The sequence below is a fragment of the Pygocentrus nattereri genome, chromosome 18 (genome assembly GCF_015220715.1).
Source record: "Pygocentrus nattereri isolate fPygNat1 chromosome 18, fPygNat1.pri, whole genome shotgun sequence".
NCBI lineage: Eukaryota > Metazoa > Chordata > Actinopteri > Characiformes > Serrasalmidae > Pygocentrus > Pygocentrus nattereri.
This window is the reverse complement of record NC_051228.1, coordinates 24806248-24825717: the sequence shown is the minus strand read 5'-3', so window position 1 is coordinate 24825717 and position 19470 is coordinate 24806248. Positions and strand designations below refer to the sequence as shown.

At 39.0% G+C, this 19470-nt stretch overlaps 1 protein-coding gene across 1 annotated transcript; it reads left to right on the top strand.

Moving 5' to 3' along the window:
* Positions 1–4733: 4733 nt before the first annotated feature.
* On the top strand, positions 4734–19166 carry mamdc2b (MAM domain containing 2b). The gene is made up of 14 exons (XM_017700203.2): positions 4734–4931; positions 5211–5315; positions 8684–8940; positions 9034–9118; positions 11951–12064; positions 12347–12630; positions 13995–14088; positions 14170–14316; positions 16039–16304; positions 16993–17089; positions 17193–17345; positions 18187–18446; positions 18549–18633; positions 18747–19166. The coding sequence occupies exons 1-14, from the start codon at positions 4862–4864 to the stop codon at positions 18803–18805; spliced, it is 2076 nt and encodes a 691-aa protein (XP_017555692.1). The 5' UTR covers positions 4734–4861; the 3' UTR covers positions 18806–19166.
* The last annotated feature ends 304 nt before the right edge of the window (positions 19167–19470 follow it).

The following is a 19470-nucleotide window of genomic DNA, read 5'->3' as shown; positions in this document are numbered from 1 at the left end:
GAGGTTCACGCTTGTCTACTCACTTTGTCAGCTCCTCTCACAGGTTTTCTAAGGGATTTAGGTCAGGGGAATGGGGTGGCCATGGCAACACTTAATTCTGTGGTCAATGAACCATTTTATACAGATTTTGAGGAGTGCTTTAGATCATTGTCCTGCTGGAAGATCCAAACTATGGCCCAGTTTAAGTATCCTGTCCTGGTCAGGTTTTGATTTTATTTCTGCTTGTATTTGATGAAGTATGTGATACCATGTATCTGAATAAATTATCCAGGACCTTTGGAAGAAAAACAGCCCCACAGTTTCACAGAGCCACCACCATTCACAGTGCAGATTAGGTACTTTTCTGCATGGCTATCTTTGTGTCCACACCAAACTCACCTCTGGAAATTTCATTGCATTTGTTACAAAAATAAAATTGGTTTGATTTTGATAAGTAGGTTGACTGGATGAATTTTCGAGATGCAGGACTCACAAGGCAAGCACACAAAACCATCAACCAGTCTTCAACAAACAAGCAGGTCATAGTAAAAAAAACACTTGGAAACACAGCCAAGAACTAACTAATACAAAAGCAGGCATTAGGGATCGTAAGGGGGGTACAGCCATCCGTTTTTGTCTTAACTATCCAAAAAACAACACATCTCCATAGCTTATCTGTTGGTGCATAATTTACCATCCACCCTCTACACCACTCAAAAAAGGTCCATTTTAAACCCCAAAACCACTGTTGGTCAGATTATTTGGGCAGTGAACCTTTCCCAGCACAGCAATAGCACTTAAAGCATGGCTAACAAAATTTCTACATCAGCAGATGGGCTAAAAGTGTATACCAGCATGGTAAAAGGTTTTCTAATAAACTGGTCAGGCAGTATTTATGTTAAGTGTATGAATTTTTTCATTTGAGATTTATTCTTGTCAACCTATGACCCCCTTTTCATTAACATATTTCTGTTGTTTTGTAGACCACCTGACTACGGCGTGACTTCAGCAAACTTGGCAATGAAACATAATATCGTATAGAAGACAAAAGCATCTGCTTTAAAGCTGATACTCTTCCAAATGCTTAAATATGAAGTCATAGTTTAGCTCATGCTCCCACCATTTCCTCATGGTGTCCACCCAGCTCAATGTACCTCATTCATCATATAACTCAGCGTGCTCCCCACACCCTGGAGACCCCATTTTTCAAAATACTGTTAGCTGGATCATCAAAGTGGCAAGAGATGACAGGAGTGCAAAAGGCAGCAAATATGAAGCATCTGTCCATTCCCACTGTTCATTGGAAATCACTGATTGCATGTGAAATTCACTCAAAACATCTCTAAGATTCCTCTGGGAGGAGGTTCATATGGTCATATGCTCCGCTTACAGACTTAGACTGGAGTCTGGGGAACAGGGAAATTTAGACATTTGAACTGCAGTCCTGGCTCTGGGTCACATTCTGCCTGCACTAAGTCAGCATATATAACAGAGCCGTACATCATATTTATTTGTAATATAATTATTTCACTTTGACCTGCAATTCATTATATAAACACTACACTGCACTCAGAACCTGAGGGATGAGAGATCTGATGTATTGAGTTGCCTATTTGTTAGCAGGGGGGTGTAGAGTAGCCTAAAAGCAGACTGTGATAAAATAATGGTTCAGGAAGAAGTGAATAATGCTGGTGCTCTCCATGAAGTAGACTGGGGTTCAGTGTTCTGACAAGCACACCACACCAGAGTCCCTGAGGCCTATAAATGTACTCTAATTTGCAAAAAAAAAGATGCTGTACCAGCCATGTACAAATCATAATTTTGTGGCATCAGGAAAACCAGCAGTAACATATGCTTAACACAGAAGCATCAAACATTAAATCTAAAACCTTAAAAAAACCTGAATATTAAAAAAAATGTATTGTCCACTCTTTAACTTTATTACAGGTTCCGTTCCTATTTGGACCTATTTTTTCAACAAAATCTGCAGAGATATTTTTCCATGCCTACAAAGTTCAGTCTTAGAAATTGGTTGCATTTTCTGATTCTCACAATCCAAACAAACCTAATTACAAATTTTGACACATCAGTCCATAAAACCTCACTTCACATTCTAGATGACCAGTTTTTGGTTCTACTGTAAATTTCAGTTACATTTCTCAGTAAGGGCTTCTTGACAGCTACACATCCTTTCAGATCCCTAGTGTTGACTTGTTTTCTTACTGTGGAAGAATGGACAGAAACACCTGTGGATTTTTTCAGAGCTGAAGCAGTTTCATTTTCTCCTCTCTCTCAAAGATGAAAGCTTGAAGTGCTGTTTATCTGATAGGGACAGTGTTGGTGGTCTACCAGGTCTTGCAGGTGATTGTTAGGAGTCCCATTTTCTCTGTAGCCTTAAGTAATTTTTTGAACTACAGTTATATCACATGAAAAATGAGTAACATGTATTTAGAGGTCATTTTCGCTGGAAATGAAATAAATGAAGGTAGTCTCTGAATTTTCCACACTAATTTCCATCTCATGCTTTTAAAAAAGGAGTAAAATTATACACATTTTAAAAGAGGATGGTTGTAGTGAGACCAAAACCTGATTCCAATCTAAACAAATATCAACCCTTACTCATTTTCCCTTTTTCCTTCCTCTGGGCAGATCCCGTATCTGTGCATAAATGAAAGTTGCGCACTCTTAAAGCATGGGTTAGACCAGTGGGAAGTGGTCAGTTTCAGCCCTGCTGGGTCACAGCTTTGTGCTTTATTTTCTCTGTAACACCTGATCGTTTCATTCAAGTCGATGAGTTCAATTAGATGTGTGTTTGAGAATCAGAATCAGTGTGTGAGCACAGAAAACAACGAGACTTTCTCTGGAACTGTTTGTTCCTGAGCTACAGGAAGTGGGAAAGTGTTTCGTTTTCAGCTGGAATTGAACCTCAGTGCTTCAGCCTCTGAGCTTCTGCATCTGTTTCTCCCACTTTAACCATTTTTATAGCAACCTCAGAAAAACAGAAAACAGAGGAGGGAGAGGGAAGAACGGAAGGGATGAAAGGTAGCTATACAGATGATGAACGTATGTGTGTGCCTTCAAATGCCCCATATTACAGAAAACCAAATATGCGAAACACAAGAGCCGTTTATTCCCCAATCCAGATAACCTGCAAACACAGCCCACTTTGAATTCATTGTTTTCATGATGTCATTAAAAACAACATATTTACATACATCAGCAAATACAACCTCCAGCACGTTGGCCCTGCCCAATCATACTGAAGTCATAGGGAGTGACATCACATAAACCTATATGTATTTATAAAGTCTAACTTTGACGAGCATTAATTGTCCTTTCGCCTCAGTAATTGTTATGACAGTAAGATCATGTAAATATAAATGGCTGGTGGAAATAAAACCATACAAATGTCACATGTACCTCAAAATCAAGAGTAAGACAAATACTAAGACAAATGTAGGATGTGGGCCCTTTAAACATGTCCCAGACTGTCACTGTGTGATTTAATGCTTTCTCTGTAATTGGTGACTTATGCTGGATGAGAAGACTGAAGTTAATATGCACGTCAGAATGCTAGTCTGCTAGTCGGTGGTGTTAAAGTGAAGTTAAAGGCCACAGCACCTACTTTGTTGAGCTTTCAAGTTTTATTTCCCAAATATGTTGTGAGTTAGTGGAAATGGAAAATCACTGAGTTTGTTTTAGCCCCAGTTCTTTCAGTTCTGACTGAAATGTCTTTCCTCTGAAAAAGGAAATACTTCTGCTCCACATGCTCCAAATGTGAGAACCACTCCAAATTAACCTGCACTACCACACTTCTCTCATGTCTAGCCTACTGATATGTCCTCCTTTTGAATCATGAGGAAAGAGAGTGGACAGTAAACAATCAGCATTAGGATAGTTAATTCTCCCTGGAGATCTCAAGTCCCTTTCTCTTCTCCCACTTACTCTCTCTCTCCTGCTCTCTCTCTCTCTCTCTCTCTCTCTCTCTCTCTCTCTCTCTCTCTCTCTCTCTCTCTGCTCCCATCATCTCTCTCTGTCATCTCCCTTGAGCTCAAAGGCAAGACACAAATTTAGGCTCACATGAATAAACCTATACAGTGTATATCCTAATAGAATAACTATTATACTATACTATACTGCTGCTACTGCTACTACTACTACTACTACTACTACTACTACTACTAATAATAATAATAATAGTAATAATAATATTCTTGTTATTATTATTAGCTTGGTTTGTCACTTCACCTCTTCATCTTCCTCACTCTCCTCCCACTTTCCCTCACTCTTTTCTTTCTCTCTTTGTCTTCTCTCTTGAGCTACATGAATAAACGCTAATTATATTATTATTGTTGTTATTGTTATTGTTGTTGTTGTTGTTGTTATCATTATTATCATTGGACTAAACTTTAAAGACGTGTTAATTTATTTCACTTAAAAAGTCAACAAAATGTGCCATTTGACCAGGACTGTGTGTGAGTCAGGTTTTCTGTTTCAGGTGTAGAGCTGTGTCCCCTGTCTGTGAGGTCACCGTGTCTGAAGATAAACAAAAACAATTCGTCATAAAACAGCTGGTCATAAAAAAAAATAATAATAATAAGCTGTCCATCCCCTGAAGCTGAAGGAGAGAAGCCGGGTCTGAATCTGGCACACATTATCAGTCCTCCTCCCTCCATCATTCACTCCCTCCTTCTCTTCCTCTCTCTCTCTCTCTCTCTCTCTCTCTCTCTGTCTCTCTCTCTCTGTCTCTCATATCCAAAAGCTTCCAGACAGAAGGCTCCCATCTGAGAATCGGTGGTTATATCAGAACACATACAGGCCAGTTCTGAAGTCCAGTGGGCACACTGTGTGTCAGAGATGCATCTCGTCTGAGGAGAACTGAATGGAACGTTCTGTTTATTGGCGTTTTACTCCAGAAAAGATGATGAATTACCTCCTCCTCGTTCTGCTTGGTAAGTGCTAGACCTAAAAATGTGCTTGATTTTGAATAAATGTGCACTGAAAAAAAAACAACCCTGTGCATTGAATCCACTTTAAGTGCGTACATCATTTCCATATGATTAAATGTGCCTCAACATTATTATTGCCAAAAGTAAGAATACTCTTGTGGCACCAGAGCAGTGTGTGCTGTGTTTTCAGTGTGCATGTTTGTGAGAGAAAGTTAACGCCAGAGTGGAAAAATGTGCCTGCTCTGTTGTGCAAGTGAGGTTATTTTTTCTTTCCTTTTGCAGCGGCCTTCCAAGTGGACGCTCTGCCAGGCTCCTGCAGCTTTGAAGGCAACACCTGCGATTACACCGCTGACCCAGCCGGACTCAGCTGGACATTCAGCTTCACCGGTAACCTCTCCGCTACTTAAACTGCAGGCTTAGTATTCAGTTGTCTTACTGCGTAGTAACTAAATCTTCATTAAAGGAGAATTCAACCAAATGTTTTTTAGAAGTTCTGCATGATTAAAAAAACCTTCACAGTGGTTTGATGAAATGGCTAACTAAGGAGAAACATTCCAACTTAAAAAGCCTACCATGCAAATATAGCCATTTAATTTGCCATCCAAACCACTAGTGAACCCAACCTATACATGTATAGGTTTGTATGAGCTTTTATACTCACTGAGCATTTTATTAGGAACACCACCTTGTTTCTTCACTCATTGTCCATTTTATCAGCTTCACTTACTAGGAGCACTTTGTAGTTCTATCATTTTTGACTGTAGTTTTTCTGTTTCTCTGCACACTTTGTTACCCTGTTCTTCAATAGTTGGGACCCCCACAGGACCACCATAGAGCAGGTGTTATTTGGGTGGTGGATCATTCTCAGCACTGCAGTGATACTGACGTGGTGGTGGCGTGTTAGTGTGTGCTGTGCTGGTCTGAGTGGATCAGACACAGCAGTGTTGCAAGACTTTTTAAACACCTCAGTGTCACTGCTGGACTGAGATTAGTCCACCAGTCAAAACTGTCCAGCCAACAGTGTCCTGTGGGCAGTGTCCTGTAACCACAGATGAAGGACTAGAGGATAACCAACACAAACTGTGCAGCAACAGACGACCTACTGTCTCCAGCTTTACATCTACAAGGTGGTCAACAAAGTAGGAGTGTCTCATATAGTGGGCAGTGAGTGGACACAGTGTTTAAAAACTCCAGCAGCAAACCACACTAACTTGTTTTTTTTTTCAGAATTTATGCATAAATTCAATCAGTGAGATGTAACAATGTAACCAGAGTAACAGGAACCTTATGGTCATGATGTCTACAATGCACATATTGCTATTTAATATGATTATAGTTGATTATTGTTACCTAGCTCCTAGGTAATGTTGATGGTAAAATAGTGGTAAATCTGAGAATGGAAGTTTCCTTTGGGGACTGTTTAGTCTTGTACCTGCATGTACCTCTTCACCATGAATGGATTTTTTTTAAAAACTATGTTTTAGGCCTAAACTATATCTCAAAACTATTAGAAAACAATGTCTCAGGAATCAAGTCATACGTTTATAATCATTTTATGTAGCAGTTTTCTGTGATGTAGCTTTTAGAGACTTTAAACTCTTCAGGCATCTGGTTCCTATCATCACTGCAGTGAACAATTCTGACTCTGTAGGTTTCTCTACAACTGGGCTTTTCCACATCAAACAGCTCTGAATTACTTTGTTTACAACATAACCATTTAATTATGCAAAGATGTAGAGAAAGTGGTCCTTTAACTTTCAAACTATTCAGTATCTACTATAAAACTGCAGGATCATCCTTTTGTTAAGACTGATTTACCGTTCAGAATCTGTTTTAAATCTAAAAAATCGAATCTAAGTTTTGTAGTCATGCAAGAGGAAGGGATGTGAAGAGCTTAAAGAAAATATGTCATACTGGACAAAATCCAGGCTTCAGGATGGCTGCTCTCACTGTTTTAGCTATTCATTGTACTTTTGTGTGTATAGATAACAGTATATCATATTTTGTTATACACCACATAAGCAAGCTTATATGAGATTACTTCATAACTAGATCAGGTTTGAGGTAAATGTGTCATGATTTAGGTATGCAGTTTGTGTAATACTAGCTTTCTTTATGCTGGTTAAATACATTAGCCTCATAGCTACAGTGCAAAAAAAGCAAACCTGTGGACAAAAATCATGCTCTAGTTTAGCAAGGGGCTGTAGTAAGAGGAAACTTGTGTACATCAGATTTTTGACCAAATCATTGATTTAGGGGGTCAGAAATAATAAATAATAAAGCTTAATGGACTATTGAGGCCTGATTTATCAAATGCTTCACAATATAGTCTTCATATTACAGAACTCTTCTTTTCTTTAACATGATAAAATGCATAAATGTACGATGTGATAAGATGTCAGGATCAATTATTACAAGTAGATTGTTGTTTTGGTTTGTTTTGGTCAGGAAAGACAGAAACTGTCTGTAATGACTATCATCTGTCGGATGTGTTTTCAACCATCTGGAGCGTGCGAAAAGCACATTGTTGCGTTCAAGATTGATTTCCAAGCTAATTCTTACCCAAATGTGGCATCCAGTGTGTTTGTCTATTGTTGCCTAGATCTGTTGTTTTTTAGGATTGAATAAATACAGTGAGGGGGGGTTGGGGCCAATGAAGCTGCAGCATGATTTAGATCGTAGTGGATCAGAAAGTGAGAGTGAAATATTAGTTCTGGCCTAGCCATTCAGCATTCCAGGGTTCAGATCCAGTTGTGGCTGTGTGCAGTGTCTCACTACAGATATTAAGTCACATATCTTCTTCTTCTGTCATCATAACATTTTTGGACAGCAGTAAAGCGAAATAAAAAGTCAATTCATACAGTCCCCCTCCCCCTTTCCCCAAGTGGACTTGATCAGCTAAGACACGTTTGGTGTCTGATTTTTCCGTTTATTACTTTTGCACTGAAGCTATTAGGCTAATGAAAGCTTATGAGCATATATTAGCATTTACCAGTCTGCATGCCTCTTCTGCCTGCATGCCATTTTCACAGTTGCTCTAAACCACAGTGAACCACATTAAAGGGCTATTTCTCAATTTTTTCTAACTATCTGCATAATTCTATGATTGAGATGTAAATAAAATCAACCAGAGTGGTTTGGTGTGAAGTGGTGCATCGCAAAGATACTTACAGTGGATTTCTTTACAGTGGTGGTGATGGGAACCAGGGGTTGTGATGTCCACAGTACGAATATAGCTGTATTTTATATGATTGCTGGTAGTTTATATGGCAATTATATAAACTTCTTTATGTAATAATGATGGTAAAATAGTGCTAAATCCGAGAAAAGAATTTTTCTTTGGAAACTACATGCTGAATATACCTCTCCACCATGAATAAAAAATAAGGCCAAAAGCTTTTCTCAAAAGTATCATAAAACAATGTCTCAACCATCATGTAGTTTAATTAAAACAAATGTAATGTAACAATTTCTGTGAAGTAGCTTTTATAGGCACTCACTAACTTTCGGACCCTGAAAGGCATCTGGTTCCAATCACCACATCTATGCACAATTCTAACTTGGTACGTTTCATCTAAAGCAATGTATTTTACTGCAAACTGCTCTGAATGAATTTAAGAATGTTAAACATTTAGTTATGCAAAAGTTTAGAAAATTCTCTGGAATCCTGCTTCAGGTAATGTAAGATAGCCTTGCTTATATTATATCTAATATGTATAATATATTTATATAAATATTGTTCTTGCTGTCCTAAGGGCACTTCATCACAGTGGATGAGAGCCCCCAGGAAGAGCAGAAGAAAGAGAAGGCGGTGCTGGTGGGTCCTGAAGTGGCGCAGCAGGATTGGAGCTGCCTCCAACTGGTCTATCAGCTGACAGGCAGTGCTTCATTGCAACTTCTGAGACGATCAGAGGGAGAGAGCTTTGACCACATGCTGTGGTCAGCTCACAGTCCCTCTGAAAGCTGGAACATCGCAAGTATAGACCTCCAGAATTCCACTGAACCGTACAAGGTGAGAGATGCTAGTGAAGTGGTACTGTGTCTACTAACTGCTGAAATTTTGTTTAGAAGCTGTTACATAGATTGAAATGTCTCTACTTTATAGATTGTCATTGAGGGCAGACCTGGATCTTCTGAAGGCAGCAGCGTGTCCATTTTTGAGGTTGCTATTTCAGAAAAATACTGCATAGGTTAGTGGCCAACATACAATTCATACAACATACTGCATGCCATATTTTCTTACCTGTCATCATTAAGTACAGCACTGTGAAGGGCAAAGCTCAATTTCCAGCCAAAATGGACATTAACATTGATATTCAGTGTAAAAAAAAACATGCTTAGCAGAAAATAACAGAAGCCTCAACAACTAAATACAATATTATCCTTTACAGTATTTAGTGTCTCCACTCTTTGCCTTTATTACAGCTTCCATCTGTTTTGGGAGACCTGCCGTCAGTTTTTCAAAGAAATCTGCAGGGATGTTTTTCCACACCTCCAAAGTTCAGACTTAGAAGTTGCTTGCATTTTCTGCTTCTCATGATTCGAGTAATCCCAAACACTCTCAGTGATGTTGAAGTCGGGACTCTGGGGTGGTCAGTCCATTGTTCTTAGAACACCAGCAGCTTCTTTGTTTGATGTTCTTCTTCTCTGTCTGTTTCCTTTTCTCAGTAAAAGCTTCTTGACAGCTACACATCCTTTCAGGCTCATTGCGCTGAGTTGTCTTCTCAAAGTGGGAGGATGGACAGAAACACCTGTGGATTTTTTCCAATCCAAAGTAAAAGTGGAGCTTGATTTTCTCCTCTCTCTCAAATACAAGACAACATAAGACACGTTATGGCTTTATTGTCATTCACATCACACGTGGTACTTGAGGTGGAACGAAATAATGTACTCAAGGTCCCAGTTAATTCCCAAAAGTAACAATAAACAATAAATAGTAAGGTGCAAATAATAGCAGCATGAAACACAGCAGCATGAGTACAAAGTAGAAAGTGTATATCTTAATACTGGTAATGTATAAAGTGACATGTATAAAGTGACGTGTGTAGGGGTGATATAGTACAGGCACTGACTCAGTACAGCAGGAGAGATAAATAAGCGGACATGAAGTGCCATTGCAGTGATGTCTAATTGGAATTTAAGAGTCTTACGGCTTCAGGGAAGAAGCTGTTTCTCGGTCTGGTTGTTTTACTCTTAATGCTCCACAACCTCCTACCTGAGGGGAGCAGGACAAAAAGTGTGTGTGCTGGGTGAGTGGGTCCTTCATGATGCCAGTGGCCCTTTTCCTGCATCTGGAGGTGTAAATGTCCATGGTGGTGGAAAGGCTGACTCCAACAGTCCTCTGTGCAGTCTTCACCACCCTCTGCAGAGCTTTCCTTTCTGCCGCAGAGCAGCTTCCGTGCAACACGGTGATGCTGGAGCACAGAACGCTCTCCACCACACATCTGTAAAATCAGGTGAGGACTGAGCTCCCGAGTCCAGCATGCCTCAACCGTCTGAGGAAGTAGAGGCGCTGATGTGCCTTCTTAATCAGGCTGGAAGCTTTGAAAGCTTTAAGTGAAAGCTTTAAGTGCTGTTTATCTGATGGGGAGTGTTTTGGGGTCTACCAGGTCTTTCAGGCAATTGATAGGATTACATTTTTTCTTTATCTTTAAATAATATTTTGAATTCCAGAAAAATGTATAACTTGTATTTAATGGCTGTTTTGCTTGGATATTAAGTAAATGAAGGGTGGTCTCTGATTTTGACTACTACAGCTGTCAATTGTCCATTACTTTGGAGGTGTCCGTCGGAAAAGCTGCATAATACACTTCCTGGTTACACTCAATTTGTTATTCCAAAATAGGAGCACCACAAACATAAAAATGTGGGTCTTTGGGCCTTTGGTAAATGCAATGGTAATACAGAGAACTGTGAACACTTAAAAATTTATTTGAATGCAAAGTTGGTTCTTTGCACATCATCTCAACTTTTAAAAATGGCTTTGTATAGCACCTAAAGGGTTCTGCTATCGTTATAAGTGAAACTTCACCACACACTCCCCTGGACTAGCTCTGTTTTCTAATGGAGACCATGGCAAACCCACATTCCAGCCGTTTTCGTGGTTGTGAGGTGGGCTGTTGCTGTTTAAGTGCCTCTGGTGGTACAGCTTCGTTTGATAAATGAAAAGACTTTTTTAAACATCTACGGCAACTATATAACTTTGCCTTTAATTTGTTTAGCAGTCAAAATTGCTATTAGGTAAAAGTTATATTCAATATTATCATCTTGTATAAGAAAGGGGAAAGTCAAACGAAAATAAATGAAAAACTAGAGCTTGGACTGTTAACAATCATGCAGGAATTGGTAAATCACCAAAACTGTACCCTTTATCTTTGAGAGAGAGGAGAAAATCAAGCTTCATTCTTTCTTCAGATCTGAAAAATCCACAGGTGTCTGTTCTTTCTTCCACTGTGAGAAGACAATTCAACACTATGAGTCTGAAAGGATGTGTATTTATCAAAAGGCCCTGTGAAAAGTGTGAAAAGACAACTCAGTGCTATGGAAGACAGTTGAAGACAACTCAGTGCTATGGAAGATGGAGTGGAAAAGTTAAAGAGTGGAAGCACTAAAAACTATATATATATATGTGTGTGTGTGTGTGTGTGTGTGCATGTGTGTGTGTGTGTGTGTGTGTGTGTGTGTGTGTGTGTGTGTGCGTGTGTTGGTCACACTTTATTTGGTTGGTCCTTTATAGATGATCTACAGATACTTAACCAATACTTCAACTTATTAACAAACTTTCTGGTGGTGCTCAATTCATTATCAACAACATTAAGGTTAGGATTCGGGTTACATTTAATAGCACTGTTCACACACAACTTCAAGTTCGGTTGAATTTAATAGATATTTCTTTGAATGTTAGTTAAAGATAGACTGAGTGTCTACAACACATATACAGTGGATTATCCAGATAAAGTGTTACGTTTTTCTGCTTTTCACAATGCTGAAAAATGAATGTTCTGGTTTTGTGTTTTTCCAAGAGTGTGACTTTGAGGAGTCTCATCTGTGTGGCTACACTAACCAGTGGAACAGCAATGTGAACTGGTACGTGGGGAGAGGAGTTCCAAATGAGGCTACTTACAGTGACAGGCCAGGTGTGTTAGAGCGTACTCTTAAAACTTCTAAAATGACCATTATCACCGAATAAACTTCCTGTCTGACAATGCAGTCAAAGCTCCTTTTCTGTAGGTCGCTTCACAATACAGTGTACCATCTTATAACTACACAAAAATGAGCTCAACTAATTATAGAGTATGTTTCAGCAGCAACTCTGTGAGTGAGCTCTCTTGTGCTAAGTGTATTCATGCAGAGCAACAAGAAAACATTACATGTTGCTAGCAATGGCAGTGCTAAACATAATCCTGTATTGTCCCCAGGCCAATACATGTATGTGGATTCAGTCCATGCAAAGACTTTGCAGGATGTGGCCAAGCTGGTGACTCCCATGACGACGGTACCCATGTCGGGCTGTTTGAGCTTTCAGTACCAGCAGGACCATGTGGAGGGTCATCTGTTCTCGGTCTACAGCAGGGACCGGGCTGGACAGTACCAGGAGCTGTGGAAAGCAGATCTGCCTGAGAGCAACCACGTGGACTGGAGGGCAGAGACTCAGGTGTGGATTCCTGTACAAGTGGCACTGAGAGCCCCTTATCCCATGGAGGTAAGATAAAGCTGCCCTAGGTACATTTTGTAAAAAATGAAATTAGCGTTACTGGGCCAGTAGAGAAAGACACACAGCAAGTTAGCCCCACTCATGCATTCTAAAGGTATAAACAGTGATTCAGCTCTGAATGAGTCACAACACAAAACAGCCAATCAGAACAGGTGTCATTGACATACAGTCCTATGCAAACGTTTTCCAACCTACTAAACATGGAGAACCACAGTAGTATCACAGAGGCCGTCTGGGCAGAAAACTGATTACTAGCAAGGGTAGTAATATTACTACTTTGCAAGCACATCTCAGGATACCATTATCCAGCTCAGTATATTAAACTTGGTGTGCTTTGTACTGTAGGAGAGGGTCTGCCCAATCAACTGAATGGAAACATTTACAGTCTGGTACCCTTCTCAAATGAAAAAGTTTGAAAATATGCTTTGTTGATTTTCCAAAGTGAAAATATTTTAATATTTCATCCTCTACAGAGAGCACAGTTAAATATTTTAATGCATAATTTCTATTTATTTCCTGAGTTTAATACATTGGATAAAAATAAAACAAATTATAAACTTTCACACAGTCCACATTTATGTTATATATGTATTTTTAATGCATTAAATCCAGCAAATAAACAGCAAACAATTGCACATTAAAATGTGCAGGAGTGTGTTCTCTGTAGATGATAGTGTTATTTTCACTAAGAAAACCAACACAAGTTATTTGAGAGTTAGTGCTCATATGCTTTCTGCATGACTGTATGAGTGTAGTTAATTGGTTAAAGATTGCTTGTAATGTTTATAATGAAGGGCAAAGTTTTTCTAGTGTATACAATTTTGACTGTACAAAGGGAATGGTTATATTTTTTATTAGCATAATATCAGCACTTATTAAATTACTGCGGCCTTCAGTAACATCAGTTGTGGGTCCAAAGCTTTCACTATTTGTTTAATACAAACAGACCCCTTTTAGCTCCCACTCATTAAGACTCATTGTGGTGTTTTGGGTGAAGTTTTCACTTTAAACAAACTAAGAAACTAAGGAAAAGAAGAGGTTCTGGTGTAACTTATAAAAGGAATGAGCAGGACGGGGGTGCGTGAAAGGAACGACAACAGGACAAGAATGAGGCAGAAACAAAAGAAAAGCAATAAAGCAGAAAAGGATAAAGTAAAAACGGAGTTAATAAAAAATTCTGAGCCGAGAGAAAACAGAATGGGCAGAATGTGCATTTAAAATAGGCATTTCTCTGTCTGCAGTAGTGCAGGGTTCAAACACACGATATCCATCTGTGAGGATATCTGCAAGCTGTGATTTTTTTATGGCTTATATGTTTTTATGCTGTGTGTGTGTGTGTGAACTGTTTCTAGGTGGTGTTTGAAGCATCATTCAACAGCCTGAAAGGGGGCCGTGTACTTCTGGATAATATTTCCTTTTCTCCTGAGTTCTGCAGTGCAGAAACAGGTGCTGTAATTCTGGAAGCCAAAGTTAAATCAGAGTGTTGAGGTTCTAAAACTCTTTTTAAAAGTCTTTTTTGTTTTGCAGAACCCACATTCGATCCAAAGGTGGCAAACTGTGACTTTGAGCTGGGCATCTGTCAGTACACTCAGAACTCAGAAAACAGAGAGATGTGGAAGAGAGTGTCAGTTCAGCCCAACATCTACAGAATAGGAGACCATACCACAGGAACAGGTGGAATGATGTCGCTCTGTCAATGTGGATTGGATGCTGATCATAAGTGCATTTACACTTTTAATGTACACCCACTGAGCACTTTATTAGGACACTTCCTTATATCTACACTCAATGTCCATTTTACCATATTGTTTTACAGTTCAGACTGTAGTCCATCTGTTTTTCAACATACATTGTTAACCCCTTTCACCATGTTCTTCAAAGATCAGGATCCCCACAGTATCACCACACAGAAGGTATTATTGGTGGATCATTCTCAGCACTGCAATGACACTGACATGATGGTGGGGTGTTAGTGTGTCTTTTGCTGATACGGGTGAATCAGACACCTCAGTGTTACTGCTGGACTGAGAGTAGTGCACCAACCAAAAATATCCAGCCAACAGTGTCCTGTGGGCAGTGTCCTATGACCACTGGTGAAGGACTAAATGATGATTAACACAAACTGTGCAGCAACAGATGAGCTGCTGTCTCTGACTTTAAATCTACATGATGGCCCAACAAGGTAGGAGTGTCTAATAGAGTGGACAGTGAGTGGACACAGTGTTTAAAAACTCCAGCAGGTAACATTCCCTCACCACGTCAGTGTCACTGCAGTCACCATCCAAATAATACCTGCACTGTGGTGGTTCTGTGTAAGTCCTGATCATTGAAGAACAGGGTGAAAAATACTCAGAAAAACAGATGGACTACAATCTGTAATTGAGAACTACAAACTGCTACTATATGGTACGTGGGGCTGATAAAATGGACAATACGTGTAGATCCAAGGAGGTATTCCTCATAAAGACCTCAGTGAGTGTAGGTATAATGCTTGACTTGCATAACAAACACATAGAGGTATTCTGCAGGGACCATGGTTGGTTTGTAATGAACATTGATACTGTTGAAAGCTCAGTTGGAGCTGGATTTTACCTAGATGGATTTTACCTAGGGGGTACTGTAATTTAAGTGATGACCAACAAGATATGAGATTTTAATCCAGTATGAATCTGTACATGTGTAGTTTTTACAGTCTGACAGTAATAATTGTGCCACGATCTTACTCCAGTATGAATCTGCAGGGCATGTAGTTGGTACACTCTGCTGTAATAACTGTGACTTTAATCCAGTATACATCTGCTGTGTTTGTAGTTTTTACATTTTGACTGTAATACCTGGGGAGTGACTTTTAATCCAGTATAAATCTATAATATGTGGTTTGTACAGTCTGAGTATGGTGAAGTATAGGAGTAGGACCTATAGAACTAATGGACTAACAAAAATGGACTAACAAGATCTGCTATATGGCACATAATCCATGAGCTGTGTTGTTATTGTGACTGAATGTGGCACATCTGGGCTATCTGTGGGAATTTGGAGAATTACATAGGTACTTGTACCAATCGAGTCAAATTCCACACAGGCTATATTGTAGAACCTCTTCAGTTAAAACACATCTGGCTTGAATAGTGGTAACGTAAAGGGACACGTGTTATGTGGTGCTGTGCGTTGTTTACTCCAATCTGCCTTCTATCACTGACAAAAACAATATATAAAAAAAGCCTAAGTAGTCTGCTGAAATAAACATTAAAGACGACAAGAAATAAATCGTTCTGAACTACACACAATAACTTAAATAAAGTCCAGAACCAGCAAAAATGGAATTTGCTTAATGCTCAGGAGAACAGGAATATAAAATTTGAGATTGGCTAATACTAGTTTTCTCTGTCCAAACAGGGTCATTCTTGTTGGCGAATTCACACTTCACATTGCAGTCAGGCTATGTCAGCCAGCTTTATGGGCCACCGCTGCCAGGAAACCAGAAGTACTGCCTGAGGTTCTTCTACTCTCTTAGGGGTTTCAGCAAAACTAATCAAGCATTGGCTGTCTATCTGTATGACACAGCTAGTGCTAAACAAGACAAAATATGGACCCAGACTGGACAAACCAGCGATGTTTGGATACAAGTTGAACTCACTATCCAGAGTCAAAAAGCTATCCAGGTAAAGGTTGAAGAGTATAAACAATTTTAAGTATTTTTACACTTTTTAATTTGATACTTGCCACATTTTTGAATGTTCAGATTGGTTATGTTGATGATGTCTACTCAAAAGCAGTGAGAATGCTGTTTAAGACTCTAGTTTAAATTTCAGTAAAAGTGACTCATGCTGTTTTATACTGTATCTGAATGAACCAATATGATGCCCTCTAGATATTCAAGTCACAGGACAACAATGATTCATTTCCCCGTTTCTTTCCTTTATGATCTAATACCAAACTTATCAAAGAGCAGCCTGAACTGAGCTCAGATGGCTCAGAATGCCCTTGATTAGAAACAGACTGGTCGATGGTCGTATTTCTGTTATCACTTAATTTTCTTTTGTGCCTGGCTTGACCCTGTAACATCTGTCAGTATGACAGGGCGTCATGTGTTTCTCTGTGTTTTCATAGGTTTTAGAACATAGGAACTGGAAAAGAATGACCTGATAAAATTCTGTGCTGCATACCAGGAGAATATTTCACTATTATGCAAACATTGCATGTGATTAAACTAGAATCAGTCAATGCATTTATCAGTGTAACATGTAATCAGTGAAGGCGTGACACCAACTGATAAATTATAGGCTGTTCTATAACTTTTCTTGTGAGATGCTCATTTGACAATGTGACGTCATCTCTCTTTCATGAAAGCTGGTGTTCATCAGTACATGCAAGAGCTTTTGGACTTGCAGCTCTGTTGGTCTTGACGACATTAGTGTCAGTCTTGGGGATTGTGAGCTGCCGTTAGGTAAAGTAAGCATTAAAAAGAAAACTTTAGATCAGTCATCTGTTGCACAACACACAAAATACATGTAGCATTACAGCTACTTCCCTGATCTTGTACATTACAGGACCTCTACGTGTTCCTTCTTACTGCGACTTTGAGACTGGGTTGAGTGGGTACACTCAGGACAAACAGGGCGATGAAGCAGACTGGGTTCTGATCAAAGGGCCGACCCCAACGTCTTACACAGGACCTAAAGGAGATCACACAACTGGAGCTGGTGCGTTGCCTCTCTTTCCTTTATTCAATCCCATTGTCTTGTAATGTTCATATAATATAGATGGGTGATTCATTAAAACCTGAGGGAATGAAGAAACATAACGAGTACAGGTGTATTACACTCATCATCCTGTCATGCTGTGTGGAATGTTAAGCTGGTCCAGTTGTCCTCAAGTTTGGATCAAGATGGTAAGAGGAAAAGATCTAAGTGACTTTAAAATGGAATTTCAGTCACAAAGATTGCTCAACTGTTTAGAGTTTCAGGAGGAGCAATGACTAATATATATGTGTATACATTTTATATATATATAAGAACCAGACATAGATTAGCTACCAATTAGCATTGCACAAACATGTCTACATCATCACACCCTTGAATAAAAATGGACAAAAGCCCACCTCATACGTATAAACAGTAGATGCCGTTTTGAAGTCTGAAGTTTGTTTGTAGCTCTGTCCATTTTATAGGTAACAGGAAACCACATAACAACTTTTTTTGAGATCATTTAACAAGTCAACATGGGCTGCAGCAAATCTGTGATGATCTATGGTTGCATTTTGCACAATGTTGGGGTATAAGCTTCCATTACCTGTATGAAAACATTAACCTCAGAAATAATAAAGAGGCAAACATCAGACACTCAGCATGTCTTGGCTGATCAACTACATGCGGTGTAAGGGGAAAATGTCATGTCATAATATTTTTTTATTGTTTTAAATGTGTACATGTTGGCTCATTCTACTGATGGATCTAATCATCAGTTTTAATGTTTGCTTAAGCTACTGTATATATTCCAGTGTGCCTGTCTGAGTTACAGCCCAACCTCTTTTTCTTATCTAAGGTCACTATTTGCACATTGAGGCGTCCCTGATGCTGCCGGGTCATAGAGCCCGCCTTGCCTCCAGTCTGCTTCGTGGTTCTAGAGGACCCCAGTGCCTGCTGTTCTTTTACCACATGTACGGCTCTGGCACAGGCCAACTTAGCATTCTGCTACGCTCAGACCTGGAGGAAAAAGACAGATTGCTTTGGGTCCGCAATGGAGAACAGGGCATCTCCTGGTTCAGAGCATCAGTGAGTTACCAGCATGACCATCAACACCAAGTAAGTAAACTCTAACACTTAAACACCCACAATGCATTAGTGTTTTTTCTGTCTATAACAGAACATTTTAAACTAATTTAAGTCTTTTCTCTCTTCATTTAGATCATTTTTGAAGCCACACGTGGGCCTTCAATAAGAAGTGATATTGCCATTGATGATATCATATTTCAAAAGGGACCCTGCAAAGGTAATTCTTGTTTATTAGCACTGATTTTATGCCATTTGTATTGTAACTGAAATTGTTATTCACAGATGTATGAGGACATCATCATTAAATTCTTTATTTTTTCACCCCCACAGATGCTGACCAGCAAATTTCACATATTAGCTTGTTCGGAGATCAAAATATCATTGAATGAAAGACTAAATGACACAACAGAGTCCAGCAGTGCAGCTGATAAATGTAACCTATGTAAAAAAAAAAACACTTGACAAAGGGGAAACCAGTGCTTTATAACAAATAATATATGAGATATCAGTCATAGCTGCTTCTTTTTATATATAAAATAACTAAAATAAGTTTTGCTGTTAGGAGTATCAGATTCAGTACCAGATTGCTTGTTTGGCATGACAGTGTCATGACAATGTCATTAGTTTACCTGTTTAATCAAACTACTTTTGCAGTCTTGATTCCTGGTTTATGCATATCATCAAACATTAAAAAGTAGGTGTAGTGATTTTGGAGAATATGTAATAAAGACAAACTTATTTACACGTGTATTTCTCCCTCTTTTATTGCATAAATGTGATAAATAGAAAATCCGTGTCGTTAATAAAGTACAGATGTAATGAAATGACGTGGTACTGTTGGTGAACATTATTAGTCTGTAGTGCCATCTAATGGATGAATGATGTCATAGTTTGTGTCTGCTCCTGCATGTAAAATCGCAAATTTAAAGGACCAGTTCAACCTTTCAGATATTAGTAATATGCCGTTTTTTTATATTTTCTTGCTTCTAAAGCAAGTTATGAACTTTTAAACGACTTTCTATAAACTTCCATAGGACAGAAAAACTGCGTCCAT

Coding starts and splice junctions, on each gene's coding strand:
- mamdc2b (XM_017700203.2), top strand. CDS start 4,862: ATGGAACGTTCTGTTTATTGGCGTTTTACTCCAGAAAAGATGATGAAT. Junction 8,941..9,033: donor ATTCCACTGAACCGTACAAG/GTGAGAGATGCT, acceptor TCTACTTTATAG/ATTGTCATTGAGGGCAGACC. Junction 12,631..13,994: donor GAGCCCCTTATCCCATGGAG/GTAAGATAAAGC, acceptor AACTGTTTCTAG/GTGGTGTTTGAAGCATCATT.